Source organism: Macaca nemestrina, chromosome 13, assembly GCF_043159975.1.
Source record: "Macaca nemestrina isolate mMacNem1 chromosome 13, mMacNem.hap1, whole genome shotgun sequence".
Taxonomy (NCBI): domain Eukaryota; kingdom Metazoa; phylum Chordata; class Mammalia; order Primates; family Cercopithecidae; genus Macaca; species Macaca nemestrina.
The window spans coordinates 44,112,345-44,135,453 of NC_092137.1; the positions used below are offsets into that span (position 1 = coordinate 44,112,345).

General features: G+C 44.0%; 1 protein-coding gene across 1 annotated transcript in view; it reads right to left on the reverse strand.

Moving 5' to 3' along the window:
- Nucleotides 1-6,332, reverse strand: part of LOC105464939 (leucine rich pentatricopeptide repeat containing) — a 117,043-nt gene extending 110,711 nt beyond the window's left edge. Inside the window, exon 1 of the mRNA XM_011713089.2 lies at nt 6,153-6,332. Coding sequence (XP_011711391.2) covers nt 6,153-6,301 — 149 coding nt within the window. The 5' untranslated portion in view covers nt 6,302-6,332. The remainder of the gene's footprint in view (nt 1-6,152) is intronic.
- Nucleotides 6,333-23,109: the final 16,777 nt, after the last annotated feature.

Sequence of the window (23,109 nt, forward strand, 5' to 3'; positions counted from 1 at the left end):
CTGTAAACAGGAAAATGACAAGATCAAAAATGTAACATATGTAAAAGACTTGTAACATTATGTTACAACATATGTAAAATGTTTCAGAAATGTGAATCATGGTATCTGGAGTTGAATCCCAACTTGAGGTCTTGAATAAATTATCTTTCTAACCGTTTCCTAATTTGCAATAACCACGAAAATTGAAATGTTTGTATGATGGTATGTTTACAAACACACTTTGAAAATAATAAACATCAGGCCAGGTGCGGTGGCTCACGCCTGCAATCCCAGCACTTTGGGAGGCCAAGGTGGGTGGATTACCCGAGGTCAGGATTTCGAGACCAGCCTGGCCAACATGGCAAAATCCCATCTCTACTAAAAAAAATTCAAAAATTAGCCGGACATGGTGGCACATGCCTGATGTCCCAGCTACTTGGGAGGTTGAGGTGGGAGAATCGCTTGAACCTGGGAGGCAGAGGTTGCAGTGGGCCGAGATGGCCCCATTACACTCCAGCCTGGGTTAGCAGAGCGAGACTCCGTCTTGAGGGAAAAAAAAAAAAGTAATAAACGTCTACTCTAAAGGTACCATTGTTTACCCTAATCCCCAAATCTACTTTTCTTAATTCTGCTAACACTCCCACCAATCTTCTGTTATCTTTCTCTCAAGACAAGGATATTTTCTTCAGTTCTGCACTACCTCATTGAAGTCCTATTACTCCTAATTTGCAACACCAGTGTTGTTCTATCCCTATGTTCCATTTCTCCTATAATCTACATAAACTTTGTCAAAATCTGTACTTAAAATCCTCCAATGACTTCCAGTCATCAAATAACCTACCTTCTAAGCAATCTTGGTAGTCTGAAGAAATCAACTGGCCTTTGCGGTATCAACTTCCACCACACCCACACAGCTACACGGGATAAATGGTCTCCAAGTCTCTTCATGCTCTTCTCTAATTTTGGACCATTCTGAATATCCACTACCATGTGTCCTCTAAAACTCAATGTCCCCCTGCCATAAAACAAATGGGACTGCTCCTCTCTCTGAAATACCACAATATTATATTCTTATCTTATGGACAGCACGTCTAATAGTTGTACATGTGCCTGTCCAGCCCTGTGATTGATAAATCTATACTCACAGAGCAGAGGCTGAATCTTACAGATTTCACAACACCAAAAGACCCATCAGGTTCTTTTTTTTTTTAAACTGAGATGGAGTCTCACTCTGTAGACCAGGCTGGAGTGTAATGGCGCGATCTTGGCTCACCACAACCTCCGCCTCCTGGGTTCAAGCAATTCTCCTGCCTCAGCGTCCCAAGTAGCTGGGATTACAGGCATGGGCCACCACGCCTGGCTAACTTTTATTTAGATATTTTTTTTTTTTTGAGACAAGGGTCTCACTCTGTCGCCTGCCCCGATCTCGGCTCCCTGCAAGCTCCGCCTCCCAGATTCATGCTATTCTCCCACCTCAGTCTCAGTAGCTGGGACTACAGGCGCCCGCCACCATGACGCTCAGCTAATTTTGTTTTTATATTTTTAGTAAGAGACGGGGTTTCACCATGTCGGCCAGGCTGGTCTCAAACTCCTGACCTCAAGTGATCCACCCGCCTCCGCCTCCCAAAGTGCCGGGATTAAAGGCGTGAACGATAGCATGGACCCATCAGATTCTTAATATTTGCAGAAGATTTTTCTAAAATGAGAGTTTTCTAAAAGTTTTCTTCCAACTTTAGAAATAAAAATCATGCTATCCCATCAAAGAACAATATATGATTTTCACTTTTAGGCCAATCATTAGTCTAGATCTACTTCCAAACAGATTTAGCTCAAAGCTTATCTTTCCTCTGAAGTACATACGTATTATGCTAAAAACTGTCACGCAAATATATAAGCAGCTCTGATCCAGAAATGCAAGGAAAATGTATGTGAGAAAGCAAGAGTATTTATCTCCTCACAGAGAACAGAGTAAGAGCTGGTTTATAAGAAAGCATCTATTTGAAAAATAGATGTACTGAAATGGGAAAATGAAGAGTAAGACCACATATAGGGTATACTTCTTGGTGTTACAATTTTGAAAACGGATTACTAATGAATGTCTAAAAATTTCACTGCTAATACTCATTTGTCCTCAGATAGGACATTCCTGGAAATCAAGCTCAGGGTGAATTTGTATAGACACACTGCACTGCATGGATCGGTTAAATATCCCTTCAATCTCCTCCAGTTTACCATCTTCCTTCTTCAATGTCTTAAGATTTTCATTGATTTACTCAACAAACATTTGACACCTACTACATGCCACAAAGTTAAAACACCAGAGAAAGCAAAAGGAGTAAGACACAGTATCTGCCTTCAAGGAACTTACAGCCAGCTCCAGAGTGTTGGTGAGTGCACATGTCATAGTGTTAATGGGTGCCTTCATGATACAGGGTCTAAGAGGAGCCACAAGAAAGGAGCAGTCAAATGGGAGAAGCAGTCAAGTTAAAGTTCAACAGAGATGGGGGACACCTGACTAAGGAGGAAGGGGAAACACATTCCAAGAGTCAACATCACACTCAAAGGCAAGGAAATATACAACATGGCCCATCAAAGCTTTGTAGATCCACAGACAAGCACTAGACCTACAAAATCAGAATCTGCATTTTAAGAGCCCCAGGCAATCATGCTTACTAGAGTTTGAGAAGCCCTGCTGTAGAGCACTTCAAAGTAGTAGTCTGGTATGGCTAGAACACAGGATGCCATGGTAAGGAACTCACAAGAGATGATGCTCCAGAGGCAACTCCAGCTCATAAAGCACCTGTGCTAAAGAGTCTGGATCTCATTCTGGACCCAATGGGAGTCACCACAATGCTTAAGTGTAAGTAGGAAAATGACATGATCAAATTACCAGGGAGACTAGGGAATGATGATGGGGTTGGAGGAAAAGGGATGCATTCCAAATGAAGCAGATCTAACAGGGCTTAATCATTTGTGCAATCAATAAATGGGGGGTGAAGGGAGTAAGAGATGAATGAGAAAACAAACATGTAGATATCCAGGATCTTTCTGGAAGGCAGGTAGAAACAGCAACATTCATGAAAACAGGGAACGCAAGAGGAATAGATGTGAGAAGGAGGAGGAGTCCAATTTGAGCTGTGTTGGCTTTGAAGTACCTATAGTTCAAGCAGGTGGATGCGTCTAGTAGACGGTCCATATGTGGGAGAAACATCATCAGATAGGTAAGTAACGCCCTGAAAAATGAAAAAGGTCACAAAAGAGAATGAAAACACTGAGAAAACATAGAAGGACCACGGGTAAAACTACCAAGAACATCAGCATTTAATAGGTGAACAGAAGAAAGAGGAATGAAGCAAATGAGACAAATCCTAAAGAGAAGAGAATCTAGAAAAACGGTGTCATCAATACTGAGAAAAGGGTCTCATGAAGGGGAAAATGGAAGAGTAATATGCGAGGTTAAGGCCTCAAAAGTGGATTTGGTAATTAAAAGAGGTCCTCTGAAAAAGTTAAATAAACATACATCTTACACATACACAAGTCAGTAAAAGGATAACTATCAACTAATGGCTCTCTGGTTGACAAAAATTAAGGGTGATTTTTAGTTTACTGTTCCCACCACCCAGGTTTTGCAACTATTCCTCGAGGTACTTTGAGGAATAATTTTTGCAAATGTTCCTCAAGGCACTTTTGAAATAATTTTTCAAAAATACAATTAAAAAATCAATAAACAAGATAATAACAGTCTGACAGTGGTGTGACTGCAGTGAGTAGGAAAGGGAATGAAAAGTGAGGAAATCAGAGACAGAGAATTATGGATAGGGAAGAGACTGAGAAGCTTCTAGAGTAAATAGAGTTCCAGGAAAGGTTCTGTGTTTCAGGTGGGCAAGATCTGGGCATGGTTACAGGCTGTGGGGTAGAAGACTATATATAGTCCCCAGAGTTCAGGAAAAAGAGGGAACAATTACCTTTATTGCCCGTTATCACCTGAACACATAGTGGTGAACAAGACAAAGTCCTGCTCTCATGCAGCTTACCTTCTACTAAGGAAAAAAAAAAAAAAAACACAGAGAAATAAGTAATGATATCAGACAAGTGAGGTGTGCCACGAATAAACCTAAAATAGGACTGGCATGTTTTGGATTGAGTGTTGGGGTAAGGCTTCGACATTTGAGATCTGAATGACAAGAAAGCAACTTTACAAAGATAAGTGGGAAAGGCCTTTACAGATAATGAAACTGAGGAACTGAGAGGTTAGTAAGATGTCTGAGATTATGCAGTAAGTAAACAGAACCCAGGTCTGATGAACACCTAGACCACCCTTTCTACTAAACTGTGTTCTCTTTATTCAGTTCTCCTCAAATGCAACAGTGAAGATAAAAGAAAATGTGGACCTTCCCCTGACCTTACAGAAATGCTGAGGACTACAATAATAAGAGTAATGGGCACAACTTTCTCAAAAGAAACTCTGAAAGCCAAGAGATGCATGTAGTTCTGCGCTCAGAGGCATGATTTCAGAAAGTTAACTGTTCAAGTCTAATATGAAAACACAGGCAGGCTCCAATTACAAGTAGGTTACATTCCAAAGACTATAAGTTGTTAAGAAATCATAAATTATTTTCTCCACGTAATTTTACGGCGAGGTTAGGTGTTCAGGCTGGTCCACGAAGGTCCGCATAACAACCTAAGTAGTAGTTATGACTACTGTAGTAACCGACAAAGCACTTACTATGCATCAGGCCCTATACTAAGTGCTAAATACAGATAATTCTGAAATATTCCTAACACCATTACTACTCCCATCTTATAGCTAAGGTAACTGAGGCCTGGAGATGTTAAGTAACTTGTCTAATGGCATAATGCAGATAAATTGAGGATAAAATGCAGATAAAACTGGAGTAGGCTGCAGTCTGGGCCCAGCCTACTGCAGATCCCTGGCTCTCAGTCCTTATGCAAGCTCTCAAAGTACCTTAATTTATAAGCATCAGTCTCTCAAAATCATTTTTTCTCCAAAGCTAAAAGCTCAGCAACCTATCTCCCCTTCTCTGGTGGTCAGAATACTATTAATAACCAAATGAACACTTCCATCAACTTTTTTTATCCCCTCCACTACAAAAGTCTATACCAAACCTATCTCTGATAAATCTCAAACCATGAGAGCATTTAGTCGCACATCTGACACCCACTGAGAGTTTAACTTGCCTTTGCATCCCCAGATTCCAACAGAGCGCCTTGCATGTGCTCATTCATTCAAAGACACTTATAGGCCGGGAGCGGTGGCTCACACCTGTAATCCCAGCACTTTGGGAGGCCGAGGCAGGAGGATCGCTTAAGGTCTGGAGTTCGGGACTAGCATGGCCAACATGGTGAAACCCAGTCTTTACTAAAAGTACAAAAGTTAGCCTAGCATGGTGGCGCACACCTGTAATCCCAGCTACTCGGGAGGCTGAGGCAGGAGAATCGCCTGAACCTTGGAAGCGGAGGTTGCAGCGAGCCAAGATCGCGCCATTGCACTCCCACCTGGGCTACTGATCTCGAAATAAATAAATAAATAACAAAGACATTTACAAATCCTGCCATGACAGTTACCAACTCGTACAACACCTTCCTAAATGCTGAAGGAAAACCCCATTCAAGAGAACGCAGGCAAAAGCCCAGACTAATCATAATCCAGCATCCAGCTTTAGGCCATCCGTGGCTCACCCAAACTCCCAACCCATTCCCCGCCGCCCCCTCCCACGCAAAAAGCTAAATTTCTCAGTATCTAAATGCTAGGTGGTTACTGATTACCAACAGTGACCCCACGTGGGACACCACCCAAGCTAGCCGAGTGTAAGGAGGAGACCACCACCCGACTCTCCAAAGCAGTTTTCAAACCCCCCCTCGTCTTCGTTGACCGTGGGTACCCCGAGGACCGTAAGACCCAGGCTGAAGTGGCGAGGGCAGGATTCAAGCCGGAAGCAAGCCATGCCCGCATCCGTGACCTTCTGAAGGCGCTTAACCCTAGCACCCGAAAATCCCTGGTAGGGAGCGTGGTGCGCGGGGCACGGGGAGGCTCGGTCCTGGGGCGGCGAGGAGGGTGGCGAGCACAGGCGGGACCCGGTCCCTGACGGCGCCCACGACCCCGGGGGGCCTTCGCGCCGCAGCCTAACTGGAAGAAGGGCCTGGGCACTCACCCAGCCACGGGCCCGGCGCGAGCGGCAGGCAGATAGGAGGCGGCATGCGGCCGGCCCGGGCCGCCAGTGAGGAGGCGCAGGGAGAGCGGGAGGCGCGGGGCCGCCCCGGCACGCAGCAGCCAACACGAGGATCTCAGCAGGGCTGCCATGGCTCGAACGTCCCCGCAGCGGGAAGCACGTTCCGCCAGAAGGACAGGAGGAGCACGTGACCTCAGGGTCGCCCGGCGCGGCAGAGACCAACTGCAGGGCGCGCCAAATGTGGGGGGAGCCAGGGATCGTTTTAGGTTGGAAGATGGAAATCCGCACTTCTCTGAGAAGAGGGGAGTCAATGTGATACTCATATAAACGATGTTGCTTGTTTCGTTATCGAAGCATTTCTTTTCCGTCTTCCGTCTCCGATCTGGGCATCGTGTTCATTCGCTGCACCCCCGCATTCCTCTGTTCGTAGAGTCGCAAGGGGTCAACTCCTCCCAAGTTGGCGCAGAGGCTTGCGGGAGGCCAACTAGTAAAAACACCGAGAACTCTCGAGAACAGCCGACTATGAAGATCCCAGGATGAGACCGTTTCTCCGCCCCCGAGTGCAGACGTTGCAACCAACTTTCAGCGTTGACGCGATCTCCAATAGGAACGGCCCTTCACTCTCAGAAACGCTGGCCAGAGAAACCGTAGAGGACTTTTCACCTTGCCGTTTGCCTCCCAGGTTCAACATGATAGGATTTGGATTATTAGGGCCTGGGAACAGCGTAAAGGAACGCGCGGGTCACCACCTTAAGCGCGTATGCGGGGCCTCGCTTTAGGAAATAAATGAATTCTACCAAAAGTCCTATAGTTTTAAAGCTGGAATTGAACTGTCTTCCCAAACCCTCCACGCCTACTGCGCCTCTCCCTTCAGTAAATGCACATATACATGTGAGAAGTAGAAGAACAATGCAATTAAGTCTCCAGCCAAATCTGGGGAGAAAACAGGCAAGTTAAACCCATCGCTGGGCCGGGCACAGTGGCTCACGCCTGTAATCCCATCACTTTGGAAGGCCGAGGCGGGTGGATCACCTGAGGTCAAGAGTTCGAGACCAGCCTGGCCAACATGGTGAAACCCCTTCTCTACTAAAAATACAAAAAAAAAAAAAAAAAGTAGCTGTAATCTCAGCTACTCGGGAGGCTGAGGCAGGAGAATTGCTTGAATCCGGGAGGTGGAGGTTGCAGTGAGCCAAGATGGCGCGATTTTCCAGCCTGGGTGACACAGCGGGACTCTGTCCAAACAAAAAATCCACGTCGCTGCTGCCTTCACAGGGCTTACAGACTCAGTCGGTTCCCTGTGTACACGTGGGAAACTGAGAACAGCCTCCCACTCCCTCTCCATCTGCTTGTCCCCTACCTATCACCAGGCGAATGCGCGGGTATTTCCTCTGGAAGCCCTCCCACGGTCATTTCCCATGTGACTGTTTATCCCACTGGACCATGAACTCCTTATCAGTAGGGACTGTGATCTCTTACTGTAGGCCACACACCTACCCAGTGCCAGATACACAATAGGTCACATTAAATATGTGTTAAATAAATGTCTATTTTGAGATGACCTAGCTCGCTCCTCCTTTGAGAGATGAGGGAACGAAGACATCCCCTCCAAGTCCCCAAAAGAAATAAGGTGAAATGATTGACTCTGGGTTATATTACTGAGCATTGGGAGTATAAGTTATTAACCTATTCAACACGTATTTATTGAACACATATCCAGTGCCATACACTATTTGAAATTTTGGGGATACAGCAGAGAACAAAACAATCCTGAATTCTAATAAAGCGCTTTTAAGTTTAATTTGGGAAGACAGAAAAGAACTGTGATGCAAAATACGCCAGGGTAAAGAGATTGAGGGTGTCCTGGGGAGAGTTGCTTTTTTTTTTTTTTTTTTTTTTTTTTTTTTTTTTTTTGAGACAGTGTTTTGCTCTGTCACCCAGGCTGGAGTGCAGTGGTGCGATCTTGGCTCACTGCAGCCTCGACCTCTTGGCTCAAGCAATCCTCCCACCTCAGCCTCCTGAGTAGCCGGGATTACAGGCCCAAACCCTGGATAATTTTTGTATTTTTAGTAGAGATGGGTTTTTACCATGATGCCCAGGCTAGACTTGAACTCATGGCCTCAAGCAATCTGCCCGCCTGGTCTCCCAAAGTGCTGGGATTACAGGCATGAGCTACCATGCCTGGAGAGTTGGTATTTTAAATAGGAAAAAAGTTGAACAGAAATCTGAAGGAAGGAAACGAGGAAGCCAGGAGAATTTTCTGGAAGGAGGAAAAAAAAAAAGAAAAAAAGAGTGGTCCAGGCTTAAATAAGGCAAACTTCAAAACCTGGAGGCAATAATAGGTGTACCCTATTCAGAGAACTCTAAGGAGGACCGTGTGGATGAAAGAAAGGAGCAGGGGGTAGGCGTAGAGGAAGGAGCAGAGGGTGGAGAGGGGCCTGGAGGTGGGAGAGGTAGTTGGAGGCCATATCAAGCAGGTGTGGTAGGTGGCCGTGAAGACTGACTTTTACTTAGACTGAAGACTGACTTTTACTTAGAATGAGATGAGAAACCATTGGATAGTTTGGTGTGTTGCTTTTAAAGAGATGGAGTCTTGCTCTGTTGCCCAAGCTAGTGTGCAGTGTCTATTCACAGGAGCAATTATGACACATTACAGCCTTGAACTCCTGGGCTCAAGCAATCCTCCTACCCTGGCCTCCCAAGTATATGGGACTACAGGTGCATGCCACCACACCCGTTTTTTGTTTTTTGTTTTTTTTTTTTAAGTGCAGTGGCACAATCTAGACTCACTGCAATCTCTGCCTCCCTGGGTCCAAGTGATTCTGGTGCCTTCGCCTCCCAAGTAGCTGGGATTAGAGGCATGCACCACTGCACTCAGCTAATTATGTAGTTTTAGTAGAGATGGGGTTTCACCATGTTAGCCAAGCTGGTCTGTAACTCCTGACCTCAAGTGATTCACCCACCTCGGCCTCCCAAAGTGCTGGGATTATAGGCGTGAGCCACCACACCCAGCCACCCATTTGCATTTTGAAAGGGTCACTCTAACTGCTGTTTGGAAAGGAGGTTTTAGGGGAATGGGGATAAATAAAAATAGACCAAAGAGAAGGCTAATCCAGACTAGAGATGGTGGTGGCTTGCATTAGAGGGTAGGGTAGCAGGTGAAATGATGAGAAAGGGTCAGGTTCTTACTCTATTTAAATAGTAGAACCAAGGGGATTCTATTTAAATAGAGTACTGATGGATTGGCTGTGGATTGTAAGTCAAGAACGGCTCCAAAGGTTTTGGCCTAAACAACTAGAAAGATGGATATGACTCTAATTTAAAAGGGGGAAAACAGAGAGAAGCAGATTTAAAAAGTGAAATCAAAAACGATTTCCTGGAATATTAGCTTGTGCCTGCTAGACATCCAAGTGTCAAATTTGAATAGGGGTTGGCTACATGTCATACAAGTCAGTTCAGGGGAAGAGTCAGAGCTAGAGATACATTTGGGAATCTGCAGCTTCTTCCTAATATTTGAAGCCACAGAAATGGATGAAAGCATCTAGGAAGAAAATGCAGATAGACAAGAGAGGGAGTCCAAGGACTGAGGCTTGTGTCATTTCAATCTTTAGAGGATGTATAGATGAAAATCTAGCAAAGTAAACTGAGAAAGAGGAGCCAGAGAGGCAGGAGAACTCAGTCCATTGAGGTCACTAATAACCTGAAAGAGAGAAGTCCTTCAGGGAAGGAATTATCAATCACCTACAATGCTACTGTTAGTTCCAATACAATGAGCATGCAACATTGACCATAGAATTTATTTCTTCTTTGTTTGTTTGTTGAGACTGAGTCTTGCTGTGTCGACCAGGCTAGAGTTGCAGTGGCGTGATCTCGGCTTGCTGCAACTTATGCCTCCTAGGTTCAAGCGATTCTCCTGCCTCAGCCTCCCAAGTAGCCAGAACTACAAACACGCATCACTATGCCCGGCTAATTTTTGTATTTTCAGCAGAGACAGGGTTTCACCATGTTGGCCAGGCTGGTCTGGAATCCCGACCTCAGGCGATCTGCCCACCTTGGCCTCCCAAAGTGCTGGGATTACAGGCATGAGCCACCATGCCCTGCCATAGGATTTGTCATCTCAGCAGTCCCTGGTGATGCCAAGAAGAGCCATTTTGGCAATGTGTTGAGTCAAAAAATTGAAGTGAGTTTAAGAAGAAGGGGAAGTGGAAACAAAGTACAGACAAACCTTTTGTAGAGTTTTGGGGTGGTATCTAGAAGGGGGTGTAAAGTCAAGGAAGATTCTGTCTGCTTTTTTTTTTTTAGGTGGAGTTTCACTCTTGTTTGCCCAGGCTGGAGTGCAATGGCGTGATCACGGCTCACCGCAACCTCCGCCTCCCAGGTTCAAGTGATTCTCCTGCCTCAGCCTCCCTAGTAGCTGGGATTATAGGCATGTGCCACCATGCCCAGCCAATTTTGTATTTTTAGTGGAGACGGGGTTTCTCCATGTTGGTCAGGCTGGTCTGGAACTCCCAACCTCAGGTGATCCGCCCGCCTCCGCCTCCCAAAGTGCTGGGATTACAGGCGTGAGCCACCATGCCCGGCTGCTTTTTTTTTTTTTTTAATGGAAGAAATAACAGCATGTTTGATACTAATGGGAATAATCCACATGTGCCTATTTAAATTAATCAAAATTAAATAAAAATTTAAAAATTCAGTTCCTCAGTCAGATTAGCTACATTTCAAGAACTGAAGAGCCACAAGTAGCTAGTAGCTGCCATATTGGATGGCACACATAGAGCACATTCCCATCATCGTAGAAAGTTCTACTGCACAGAGCATTAGAAAGTGAAGAATTCATAATGCCTGAGAGAGGGAAAGAGAGAGAGAGAATAAATTGAGTAGGCAACAGAGGATGGAATTCAGTTCAAAAGTGATGGGTTTGCTACAGTTAAGAATGCAGAGAGTCCAGTCATTGTCACAGAAGGGAAGACAAGGTACATGGGTACAGACATGTTACCAAGGCTTGTAAAGGCAGTGAATGAATGAATGTTCTTTTCTAATTGCTTCTAGCCCTGAAATCATTAATCCCCAACCAACATTCCCTGTGTTGCTATATCAAGCTTCCTCTTGAAGTATGGAGCAACTACTAATGAAATTTTTCTAGTCATTCATTTATTCACTATTTAATGAGCACCTACAACCTGCCAGGCAGTGGCTTAAATGCTACAAAAAAATAGGGTGGGCAAAAGCAGGAATGGTCCTTACAGTTATGAAGCTTATATGCCAGAGGGCAAGGCAGATATTAGTCAAATAATTACCCTAAATGAATTTTACATAGATAGAGGTTTTGAAGGAAAGGCATGTTTCCATTAGAGTATGCCTCACCTAGGGAGTCAGAAAGGCTTCTTAGGAAAGGGATCTTTAGGATGAGGTCTGAAGGATGAAGAGTTGTTAATGCATGCAAGGTGTATGCACACATGTGTATGTGTTTGTGTGTGTGTATATAAGAGAGAAAGTGTAGTTTGCTTGTCTTTTAGTTAATACTTCCCAGGCTCTTCTCAGATTTCTTTAGACATACTCCAGAAGCAGGCTCCCTCAGCTTCTTCTGAACTATAAAATGGATTCAGATGTTGTTTAGAAACCAGAGATCCCTGTCCCAGTGAATGAAATAGCCCCTGAAAAGAATCTTACTATGAAGAACAGCTTAGAAACTAGACTTTGCAAAAATACTTAAATGCTTTGTTTTCTTATGTGTAAAACTGTTGATATTTACACCTTCCTTCCAGGATTTTTTGGGAACGTCAGATAAAATAAATGAGATATTTACCTTACCAGACACATTGGAAGCTCTAAAAAATAAAGTAGCTATTTTTGTTGTTTTGTTGTTGCTCCTTTTCATATTCAAGTCTAACCTGATAAATTTGGGTTCTTCTCCAGTTTCTCCTTAGGGACTGATTTTCATGAAATAGTAATTAGTCCTACTGCATCACCGCATGTGATGCCCTTGGATATTTACTAATCTATTTTCTTCTATTTTATTTGTTTGTTTGTTTGTTTGTTTTTTGGGTTTTTTTGAGAGAGAGTTTCGCTCTTGTTGCCCAGGCTGGAGTGCAATGGTGCAATCTCGGCTCACTGCAACCTCCACACAAATGTGATTCTCCTGCCTCAGCCTCCCAAGTAGTTGGGATTACAGGCACCCACCACCATGCCTGGCTAATTTTGTATTTTTAATAGAGATGGGATTTCACCATGTTGTCCATGTCAGTCTCGAACTCCTGACTTCAGGTCATCCACCTGTCTTGGCCTCCCAAAGTGCTGGAATTACAGGCATGAGCCATTGATGCCTGGTCTACTTTATTTTTTGAATGTTGATTTATCTTAATTTAAGCCAGCTATTAGAAGACATTTTTTGAGACACTCGAAATTTGATTATGGATTGTATATTGTACAATACTAAGAATTATTGCTAATTTTCTTTTCTTTCTTTCTTTTTTTTTTTTAGACAGTCTCACTCTGTCACCCAGGCTAGAGTGTCGTGTCGTGGTACAATCTCAGCTAACTGCAACCTCTGCCTCCTGAGTTCAAGCAGCAATTCTCCTGCCTCAGCCTCCTGAGTAGCTGGGATTACAGGCGTGCGCCACCTTGCCCAGCTAATTTTTGTATTTTTAGTAGAGACAATGTTTCACCGTGTTGGTCAGGCTGGTCTCAAACTCCTGACCTTGTGATCGGCCTGCCTTGGCCTCCCAAAGTGCTGGGATTACAGGCGTGAGCCACCGCACCCAGCCTATTCTATTTTGTGTGTGTTTAAATATGTTCACGAAGAAAAATAATTTAAATGCTGGTTATATTTTGATTTCACTTCTCACTAATACAGCATGACTTGGAGTTTGAAAAACATCGCATTCAAATAGCCAATACAAATGCAAAGTAGACAAAAGCACCAGCTAAACAAATGTACCAGACTGTACCCTGAGAACTGGAGACCTGTTCATGGGAACATGATTAATTGACTTCTCCAACAAATAGTAGCTCAAACATCAAAACTTGCAGTTGTTGCTAAACCATTTTACATAAAATATTAAATCTCCAAGGCTGTAGCTCTTACAATCTAAGAAAAAGATTTGCATTTAAGACCAAAGTTTAAAAAGAAAGAAACATTTAACTTTGAAATTCTGAGCCCAAAGTATAGTACTCAGCACCCTAAATCGGAAGCTTACAAGGCAGGTGGCATTACCCTTGTTTCTCTTAGATCAATTTCTTTCTTGCCTCCTAATAATTTTTTATGACTCACAAAGAATCAGAAAATAAAACTGATTCTTCATAACTGTTTGTCAGCCTTTTTGGAATCTATTCCGATTTTGACACAAGTACATTCAGAATAGTGTGAGCAAAGAACCAAGCGATTGCCTTAAGTTTAAAAGCCTGTTTTGCTCAAAAGACTTAACGTATTTTAAGCAGCAGATTTAATGTTTAGCTGTGATTATGTTTTCTCTTAAGGCAACTTGTCTGATGAATCGAGGGCTTCTCCCATCTGTGACTACATTTTTCATATCCAAATGTATTCATGTATGTAATTCCCAATTATTCAAAAATTATCCTGCTCAGACCTTTGCACACAGCTTCAAGATTCTCACTACAAGTGGAGGTCCAATTTGCCATTGTTACACCCCTCAGCAACACTTCTGTCAAACAGTGATTCTTTCAGAAGCTTACAAACCAGCAAGACAGATGCAGGGTCATTTACTGTAAGAAAGTAACTAACGCTGGCAACAAGGAGTTGTTGCTGATATTTTCCCAGTGTTACCATGTGTGAAGGCTGAAAAGTTTATGTGTTTCCCACAGGGCAGATAGTGTCTGGATAAATCAATATAGAATAGTAGTCAAACATAATTGGCATTTCAATGTACTATACAACTGAGTCCCTTTAAGACATAAAATGGATATAATTCTTACATTACTGAAAATAAACTTTAGGACATGTTTGTTGAACAATCATTGTTAATACCTAAAATGTAACATGGATCTCTTAAATTTCCTCGTTAATGGATGGTTTCTGTATGTCTTGTTTTGTTTTTAAGGAACTAGAAAATGTATTTAATTTTCTTTGAGCGGTAAATAAGGTGGAATTTCTGTTTTAGCTTGTGTCTCTCTGAGGTCTGAAAAATGATTTACACTGAACACTTTTATGCAACTTGCCTTCCGATCATTTCAGTTTAATTGGGAGAGGGAGGACTAATAGAGTTTACTTGGGCTAGTACATTATGGATTTTCCGGCTGGGTGCAGTGACTCATGACTGTAATCCCAGCACTTTGGGAGGCCGAGGCAGGCGGATCACCTGAGGACAGGAGTTCAAGACCAGCCTGGCCAACGTGGCGAAATCCCCTCTCTACTAAAAATACAAAAATTAGCCAGGCTTGGTGGTGGGCACCTGTAGTCCCAGCTACTTGGGAGGCTGAGGCACGAGAATTACTTGAACCTGGGAGGCAGAGCTTGCAGTGAGCCAAGATCAAGATCATGCCATTGCACTCCAGCCTGGGCAACAAGAGCAAAACTCTGTCTCCAAAAAAAAAAAAGAAGTATGGATTTTCCATTTCATTAAGTTGCAAGACACTGATGTGGCTCTTGTTCTTGGCTTCCCATCTTGCTTTTCTTTCTCTTTCTAATAGATCCTACCTCTGAGCCCAGAGATGGACACATGACCAGGCCTGACTAGTATATCACCCTGGTCACAGTGATGGTTCTGTAACAATCCTAGAGATAAGACCCAATCTACCCCGAATGACGTTTTTCCCTTGAACTAAAGGAGCTAGTAGGGAGCGTGTTTTGGTTTTTTAGGTCATGGAGCTTGAAGGAAGTGAAGACCTGCCTGCAGACAGCCTCTTCGCCATGTGAAGACAGTCCATTTTCTGTTTTTTGTTTTGTTTTTTTTTGAGACAGGGTCTCACTGTGTTGCCCAGGCTGAGCGCAGTGGCACCATCATGGCTCACCGCAGCCTCAACCTCCCGGGTTCAAGTGATCCTCCTACCTCAGCCACCAAAGTAATTTTTTTTTTTTTTTTTTTTTTTTAGATGGAGTTTCACTCTTGTCGCCCAGGCTGGAGTGCAATGGTGCGATCTCGGCTCATTGCAACCTCTGCCTCAGCCTCCGAAGTAGCTGGAATTACAGGCATGCAACACCATGCTTGGCTAATATTTGTATTTTTAGTAGAGATGGGGTTTCACCATGTTGGCCAGGCTGGTCTCAAACTCCTGACCTCAGGTGATCCACCCACCTTGGCCTCCCAAAGTGCAGGGATTACAGGCATGAGCCACTGCACCCGGCCTATTTTTTATATTTTTTTGTAGAAACGGAGTCTTGCCACGCTGCCCAGGCTGGTCTTGAACTCCTGGGATCAAGTGATATGCCCATGTTGGCTTCCCAAAGTGCTGGGATTACAGGTGTGAGCCTTCACACCCAGCCAAGAACCCATTTTCAATGGAAGATAAAAAGGTCAACATACAGAAGGATACAGATAAGAGAGGGAGAGAGAAAAAAAGAGAGAACATTCTGATGACCTACTTTGTTCCCCTAGATATAGCAGGACCTGAATTCCATTCTTGGATTCCCCAGTAAAATGAGTTAATAATTTTCTGTTAATTCATTCACCTAACTTGAGTAGGCTTTCTGCTATTTGCACCTGAAAGAGCCCTGACTAATTAAAAATTGGTAGGAAGAAATAGAGTGGTACAATGTGCTTACTAACGCTAGAGTTTCAGGAAATTTTTTAGAGAAAAATATCAGGATAGTAGTGTTTGTTTGTTTGTTTGTTTGTTTGTTTTTGGCCTTCATTAGCATTCTGGAGGATGGGAACAAACTTCACTCCATGCTAAATCAGGAGAATGGCAACAGCTTTGTTGAGCAGTCCTCTCTCCAGTTGCCTCAATCTCAGACCACTGACAGATAAGCTAGGCCTTGGAGAATTACCAAGGCTGAATTCTGTGCTTGAGCTTGCATTTAGTGTGAACAAAGTCAAGGAAGTGGGCATCACAAGAGGAGATTACTGGGTTCCAAGAGGGGTCAGAAAAACAGGGGGAAGCCTTAAAATTCAGGTTGCTCCCAAACCCTCATTTTCTGTACCCATTACCTGATAAAAGCAACAATTTCTCCATTCGTAAAGCATCATCCTCTAAGGTTCATCTCTGAATCAAGTGACGGGTCCATTATTATATTACCAGTTTATAGTTTGGGTTCACAGGGAAACAGAGTCTAAGACTCAAATTTGGGCCCAGGAGGTCTATTGGAGAGTGCTGTAGGGAATCATATTTGAGGGATGAGGGAAACCAGATTGGGCAGAGAGAGAGATCAAATTACGATGCAGTTGCAACTGAGGCCTCCCTCAGATCCTACAGAGAACTTTGGATCTCAGAAGACCCTTCAAAGTTATTCTGCCTTCAGCCGAGGCCGGCAGATTACTTGAGGCAGATCACAGGAGTTCGAGACCAGCCTGGCCAACATGGTGAGACCCCTTGTCTACTAAAAATGCAAAAATTAGCCAGGTGTGGTGATACATGCTTGTAATTCCAGCCACTTGGGAGGCTGAAGTGAGAGGATTACTTGAACCCGGGAGGCGGAGGTTGCAGTTGGGCCGAGATTACGACGCTGAACACTGGCCTGGGCAATGAAGCAAGACTCTATCTCAGAAAATAAATAAATAAATAAATAAATAAATAAATAAATAAATAAATAAATAATGTCTCAATTACATTCTACACTACACACTACCACTGTCTCCCCAGATATAATTAGTTGCTCTAGAGGCCTTAGTTTCTTCAACTTCCACAGATCCCGTAACATATATAACATATATATGATATGAACTCCCCAGGTGATTCTGTTGCCCACTGAATTACAAATTGATTGAGCATATTATGCAAATTAACTCATGAGAGTTTTATAACCCGAATTCTATTACCAACCACTTTTTACACATGAGGAAACTGAAGCACAGAAAGGATAGGTTGCTCAAGATCACACAGCTTAAGTGGCTGAGCCAGGTTTGAAACCTCGGCAGGCTGGTTCCAAAGCCAATGGGTTTAATCGCTACCAAGTACCGTTTGGAAATAATGGCCTTAATGCAAAGGCACAGCACTAATGGTGACAACTGCAGGTAGGCCAGTAGAAGACACATTTGGGTTCATTTGGGGTCGTTCGTGTAATATTTTATTAGTCCCCCTTTTATTCAGTTAGTCCCGCCTTCTCAACTATATCAGAGCTTCCTGAGAACACAGGTCCAGTTTTACTTCTCCCCTTGCTTATAACACCCCGTGCAGTACACTGTTAGGTGTTGGCCAGATTTGGAAGTGCTCAATTGGCTTCAGAAATCTGTAAGTTGACTGGGCGTGATGGCTCACACCTGTAATCCCAACACTTTGGGAGGCCAAGGCAGGTGGATCACCTGAGGTCATGACCTCAGGTGGAGGGAGTTTGAGACCAGCCTGACCAACATGGAGACACCCCGTCTCCACTAAAAATACAAAATCAGCCAGGCATGGTGGTGGTCGCCTGTAATCCCAGCTACTTGGGAGGCTGAGGCAGGAGAATAGTTTGAACCCAGGAGGTAGAGGTTGTGGTGAGCTGAGATAGCGCCATTGCACTCCAGCCTGGGCAATAAGAGCAAAACTCTGTCTCAAAAAAAAAAAAAAAAGAAAAGAAAAAAAAAGAAAAGAAAAAAAAGGAAAGAAAGAAATCTGTAAATTTTAGATTCATTGGGGCCTAAAATAATGAGATTTATATTACATGTGATCAGTTCCTACCTTTTTGCAATTTTAGATGTTTAGCTAGATACTTTCTTCCTTTAGTCACATCAGATATCCTTTTGTTGATCTGCATTAACCAAAATTCACATTAATTTTACCAATCAAATTGGTGCAAGAACGTTCCCTTCCTGCAGCTGAAAGCAGTTCTTGAAAGATTTTTCTTTTGAGAAAGCTTCCAACAAGCTCTTTGCTCTTTGACTTTTGTTTGCTTCCTAGAAATGCACATGCTGGGACAAAATTACTTTATCCAAATGCCAGTGATTGAAAAGACATTCTAATTATCTGTTGATGGTAAATCGTAAAAGTTGTTTGGAAACCCATTTGTTGAGCTTGTGAATGTTCAGAGAAAAGAATGTTCTACCTAGTACCTCTAAAATAAGTCTGGTATTTGTAACTGCTGTAGGCTTGATTGCCTTGAATTATAAATTGAATCATTTCTAACTTCACCTCTGGGAGGTTTCCAGTGATTGTTTTATTCAGCTTTACCGACTATGCTGCCCATCACAACTCTGGCAATGATTCCCCTAGCAGTACGAAGGGGCTGCCCAGCCCTGCTGCAGAAATTCATGACAGCTGCATTTGCCTGCAGAATTTGGAAGGATCTAAGGACTTTGGAGACTCAGAATGTGTTTTTTCCTTGTCTTAACTGGCAGTGTGAGCCTCTGGCATTTCAAAGTGCAAGTCATTAGTATCCACCAGGGTGATGTTAATCTGTCTGTGTTTCAGTCTCAGGACATTTTCCAGTTGCTTCTGCCACAACAATCTCTGCCATCTCAGTGCTTTTGATGCCCCTTGTGAATTCTGGAAGTTCCGCAGCGCTGGCAGAACTTCACAAAAACTAGTTACTGACCGATATTTCTCTTCCATCTTTCCTTAAAGAAGCCTTGATGCTTACTTAAAAGGTGGGGCTTTTGTTGGACATTTAAAAATATGAGCTGAGGCCGGGCGCGGTGGCTCACGCCTGTAATCCCAGCACTTTGGGAGGCCGAGGCGGGCGGATCACAAGGTCAGGAGATCGAGACCACGGTGAAACCACGTCTCTAATAAAAATACAAAAAATTAGCCGGGCGCGGTGGCGGGCGCCTGTAGTCCCAGCTACTCAGGAGGCTGAGGCAGGAGAATGGCGTAAACCCAGGAGGCGGAGCTTGCAGTGAGCCGAGATCGCGCCACTGCACTCCAGCCTGGGCGACAGAGCGAGACTCCATCTCAAAAAACAAAAACAAAAAAAAAAAAAAAACAAAAACAAAACAAAAAAAATATGAGCTGAGAGAAACCTGTTGTTGTTTTCAGACAGTCTCATTCTGTCACCCAGGCTAGAGTGATGTGATCTTGGCTCACTGCAACCTCTGCCTCCCAGGTTCAAGTGATTCTCATGCCTCAGCCTCCCAAGTAGCTGGGATTACAGGTACGCACCACCACGCCTGACTAACTTTTGTATTCTTATTAATAGTAGAGATAGTTTCACCATGTTGGCCAGGCTGGTCTCAAGCTCCTTACCTCAAGTTAGCTGCCCACCTTGGCCTCCCAAAATGCTGGGATTACAGGCATGAGTCACAGCGCCTAGCCTGTTGTTGTTTTTAAATTCTCAGGGGAAAGGAGACTTTTTTGTTTTGTATTTAGGGCTTGAGTCATGTAGTCTGGGGAAGTTAAGCTGATGTTGATCACATTCAGGAAAAATATAATACTAGAGGAGAAATATGTGGGATTGCCAGAAGTCAAACAAAAACAAGGTGCTTGAATAGTTGGAAGGGACTCAGGAAAGCCAGAGGGTCCAGGTGACACTGAAAATGGGTGTGAGGGGCAGGAATTGCCAGGACATCCTTTCTTCCTCCATCTTCCTGGCACGACTGAGCTAAACCTCCTGCTGTCTGAGCTGTGGTTTGGTGGGGGACCGAAAGCGGAGAGAGTGCTCTTCTCCTGTCAGATCTTTCCAGACTCCCCAGTGTGTTAATATGACATGAAGCCAAACCAAGCCGAAGAGCTAGCTGGCAATTGTGAAGAGCCTTGGCCTTTTATTTAATCATCAGAAAAACCAAGGCTTGTAAGTGCTGGTAAAGTGCCAGATTAATTATTCAGAAATGAGTGCCTGAGATTGGACCAAGTATTGTCTCATTAGCATGCAGTGTCCATGCTGGAGTCTGGTTAGAAAAGCCACAGAGACTATAGGAGGGGTCGATGGGAAGGGAACCAGAAGAAAAATAAAACTTTCTCTTTATTGTACTGTGAAATCTCACACTATTAGAATAGTCCCCTGCCCCCAAATATAGGGTACTCTCCAGTAATATGCCTTGGCCCAGACCCTGTTCTGGAAGATGCAAGACAATTATCCTACCAGCCCCTTGCATCTGTGCCCATAAACTTGGCCTTCTTTCCTCTTATAATGCATTGTGTTTAAGGCCAGCGCCCCTCTCATTTACATTCAGATCTCACCTCCTCCTCTTGCCTACTGAAGGACATACTTTGCTTCTGAAATTCTCTTTCTCCTGCACAATTCATTCCTCCTCTTTGTTAAATGATCTCCATCAGCATGCATTCTCATTTTCTATCTTTAAAAAACCTCTTTAGCTAGGTGCAGTTGCACACCTGTAGTCCTAACTACTCAGGAGACAGGTCAAGGCAGAAGGATCACTTGAGCCCATGAGTTCAAGGTTATAGTGTGCTATGGTCACACACCGCACTTTAGCCTGGACAACTCAGCAAGATCCCACCCCTAAAAAAAATAAAATTTTAAAACTCTTTAGACTCTACTTCTTCCTCTAGAAACTCTCTTTTTCCCTCTTTACAATGAAAGTTCTGAAAAGAGTTTTCTATACTGGTTTATCCTCTGCTTCCACTCAGTCTCTTTTTAGGGGGTGGGTGGTGGGAGACAGAGTCCCTCTGTGTCGCCCAGGCTGGAGTGCAATGGCACGATCTCAGCTCACTGCAACCTCTGCCTCCTGGGTTCAAGCGATTCTCCTGCCTCAGCCTCCCGAGTAGCTGGGATTACAGGCACCTGCCATCATGCCTGGCTAATTTTTTGTATTTAGTGGAGACAGGGTTTCACCATGTTGGCCAGGCTGGTCTCAAACTCCTGACCTCAAGTGATCCACCCGCCTTGGCCTCCCAAAGTGTTGGGATTACAGGCGTGAGCCACTGCACCCGGCCACATACATGGCTCTTTCCTTCTCCCACTTGCCCCAAGCAAAAACCTAAAAATCATCTCTTTCTTCCCTCTCTCACACCCAGTGCATCCTATTCTTCAGTCTGTCAACTCTACCATAAAGACACCATTCCATTCCAAAACACTTCTCACCATCTGATCATCATCTCCCACCACTGTCAGCTCTTACCTGGACTCCTGGAATAGCCCCTAACTGCTCACCTACAGTCCGTTTTCCATATGGCAACCAAAGTCTTGTGTTTTGTTTATTTTGAGATGGAGTTTTGCTCTTGTTGCCAAGGCTAGAGTGCAATGGTATCATCTTGGCTCACTGCAACCTTGTCCTCCCGGATTCAAGCAATTCTCCTGCCTCAGCCTCCAGAGCAGCTGGGATTACAGGGACTCGCCACCATGCACAGCTAATTTTTTTTGTATTTTTAGTAGAGATGGAGTTTAACCATATTGGCCAGGCTGGTCTCAAACTCCTGATCTCAGGTGATCTACTCCCCTCGGCCTCCCAAAGTGCTGGGATTACAGGCATGAGCCACTGTTCCTGGCCCAAAGTAATATTTTAATTACATAAATTTAATTATTTTACTCCTCTGTTAAAAACTCTTTATGGCTTTTCCATCACACTTGGAACAAAAAGTCCTCACCTAGGTTGCATGAGATGCCACGTGATGTGCTTCCTGTTCATTTCTCCATTCTCATCAACTTGCTAGCTGTTGCCACTTCTTCTTACTCACTGTAGCCTTCCTGTGGTGTCTCCAACACTTAAAGTTTGTCTATCAGATGACATAGTATCAGTTTTCATTTATAATAACAGCATACTATTTGTTGAGCTTCAACTACATGCAAGCCACTATACTAGGCATTTTACATACATAATTTTTAATCCTAACCATGAGTTTTCAGTGTAGACATTACTATCTCCTCTTTGCAAATGAGGAAACTGAGGCTCAGAGAAGTTAGGTAATTTGTCCAAAGTAGCAGAGCTAGACAGACAGTGGTAGAGCTGGAATTCACATCTATGTGTTTGTGATTTTATTTTATTTTATTTTATTGAGACAGGGTCTCACTCTGTCACCCAGGCTGGAGTGCAATGGCATGATCTCAGCTCACTGCAACCTCTGCCTCTTAGGCTTAAGTGATCCTCCCACCTCAGCCTCCCTAGTAGCTGGGACTACATGCATGCACCACTGTACGCAGCTAATTTTTCAGTCTTTTTTTGTAGAGACGGGAATCTCGCCGTGTTGCTCAGCCTGGTTTTGAACTCCTGGACTCAAGCAATCCACCCACCTCAGCCTCCCAAAGTGCTGGAATTGCAGGCATGAGCCACTGTGCCCAGGCTTGTGTTCACGATTTTAAAGTCTAAACTCTTTCCATTGCATTATACTACCCGTTCGTGACCAGGATACTGACTTAATCCTCTCAGGAAAATTTCACTTTTTTCTTTTTTTTTTTTTTTTTTTTTTGAGACGGAGTCTCGCTCTGTCGCCCAGGCTGGAGTGCAGTGGCGCAATCTCGGCTCACTGCAAGCTCCGCCTCCCGGGTTCACGCAATTCTCCTGCCTCAGCCTCCCGAGTAGCTGGGACTACAGGCGCCCACAACCGCGTCCGGCTAATTTTTTGTATTTTTAGTAGAGACAGGGTTTCACCGTGGTCTCGATCTCCTGACCTTGTGATCCGCCCGCCTCAGCCTCCCAAAGTGCTGGGATTACAGGCGTGAGCCACCGCGCCCGGCAATTTCACTTTTTTCTTTCAGGATTGGGGGCTGGGCTTATGTCCTGGTGCTCACCATAAAGCTGACCTACAAGCTCTTGAAAGAGGTTGCTGAGGTAATTGATCCTGTTTGTAAACTCCTTGGATCCCCAGGAGAGAATGTGGAGGGAAGTACAGCATCTTCCCACCTGAGTGATGGGGCCTGCAGGACTTGGGAAAACAAGCTCCTGGGGAACAGCTGCATTGAAGGCTCTCTTTTGTCTCTAAATGCTAATAGTTCTGGATTCAAAATCTTTTTTCTTTTTGA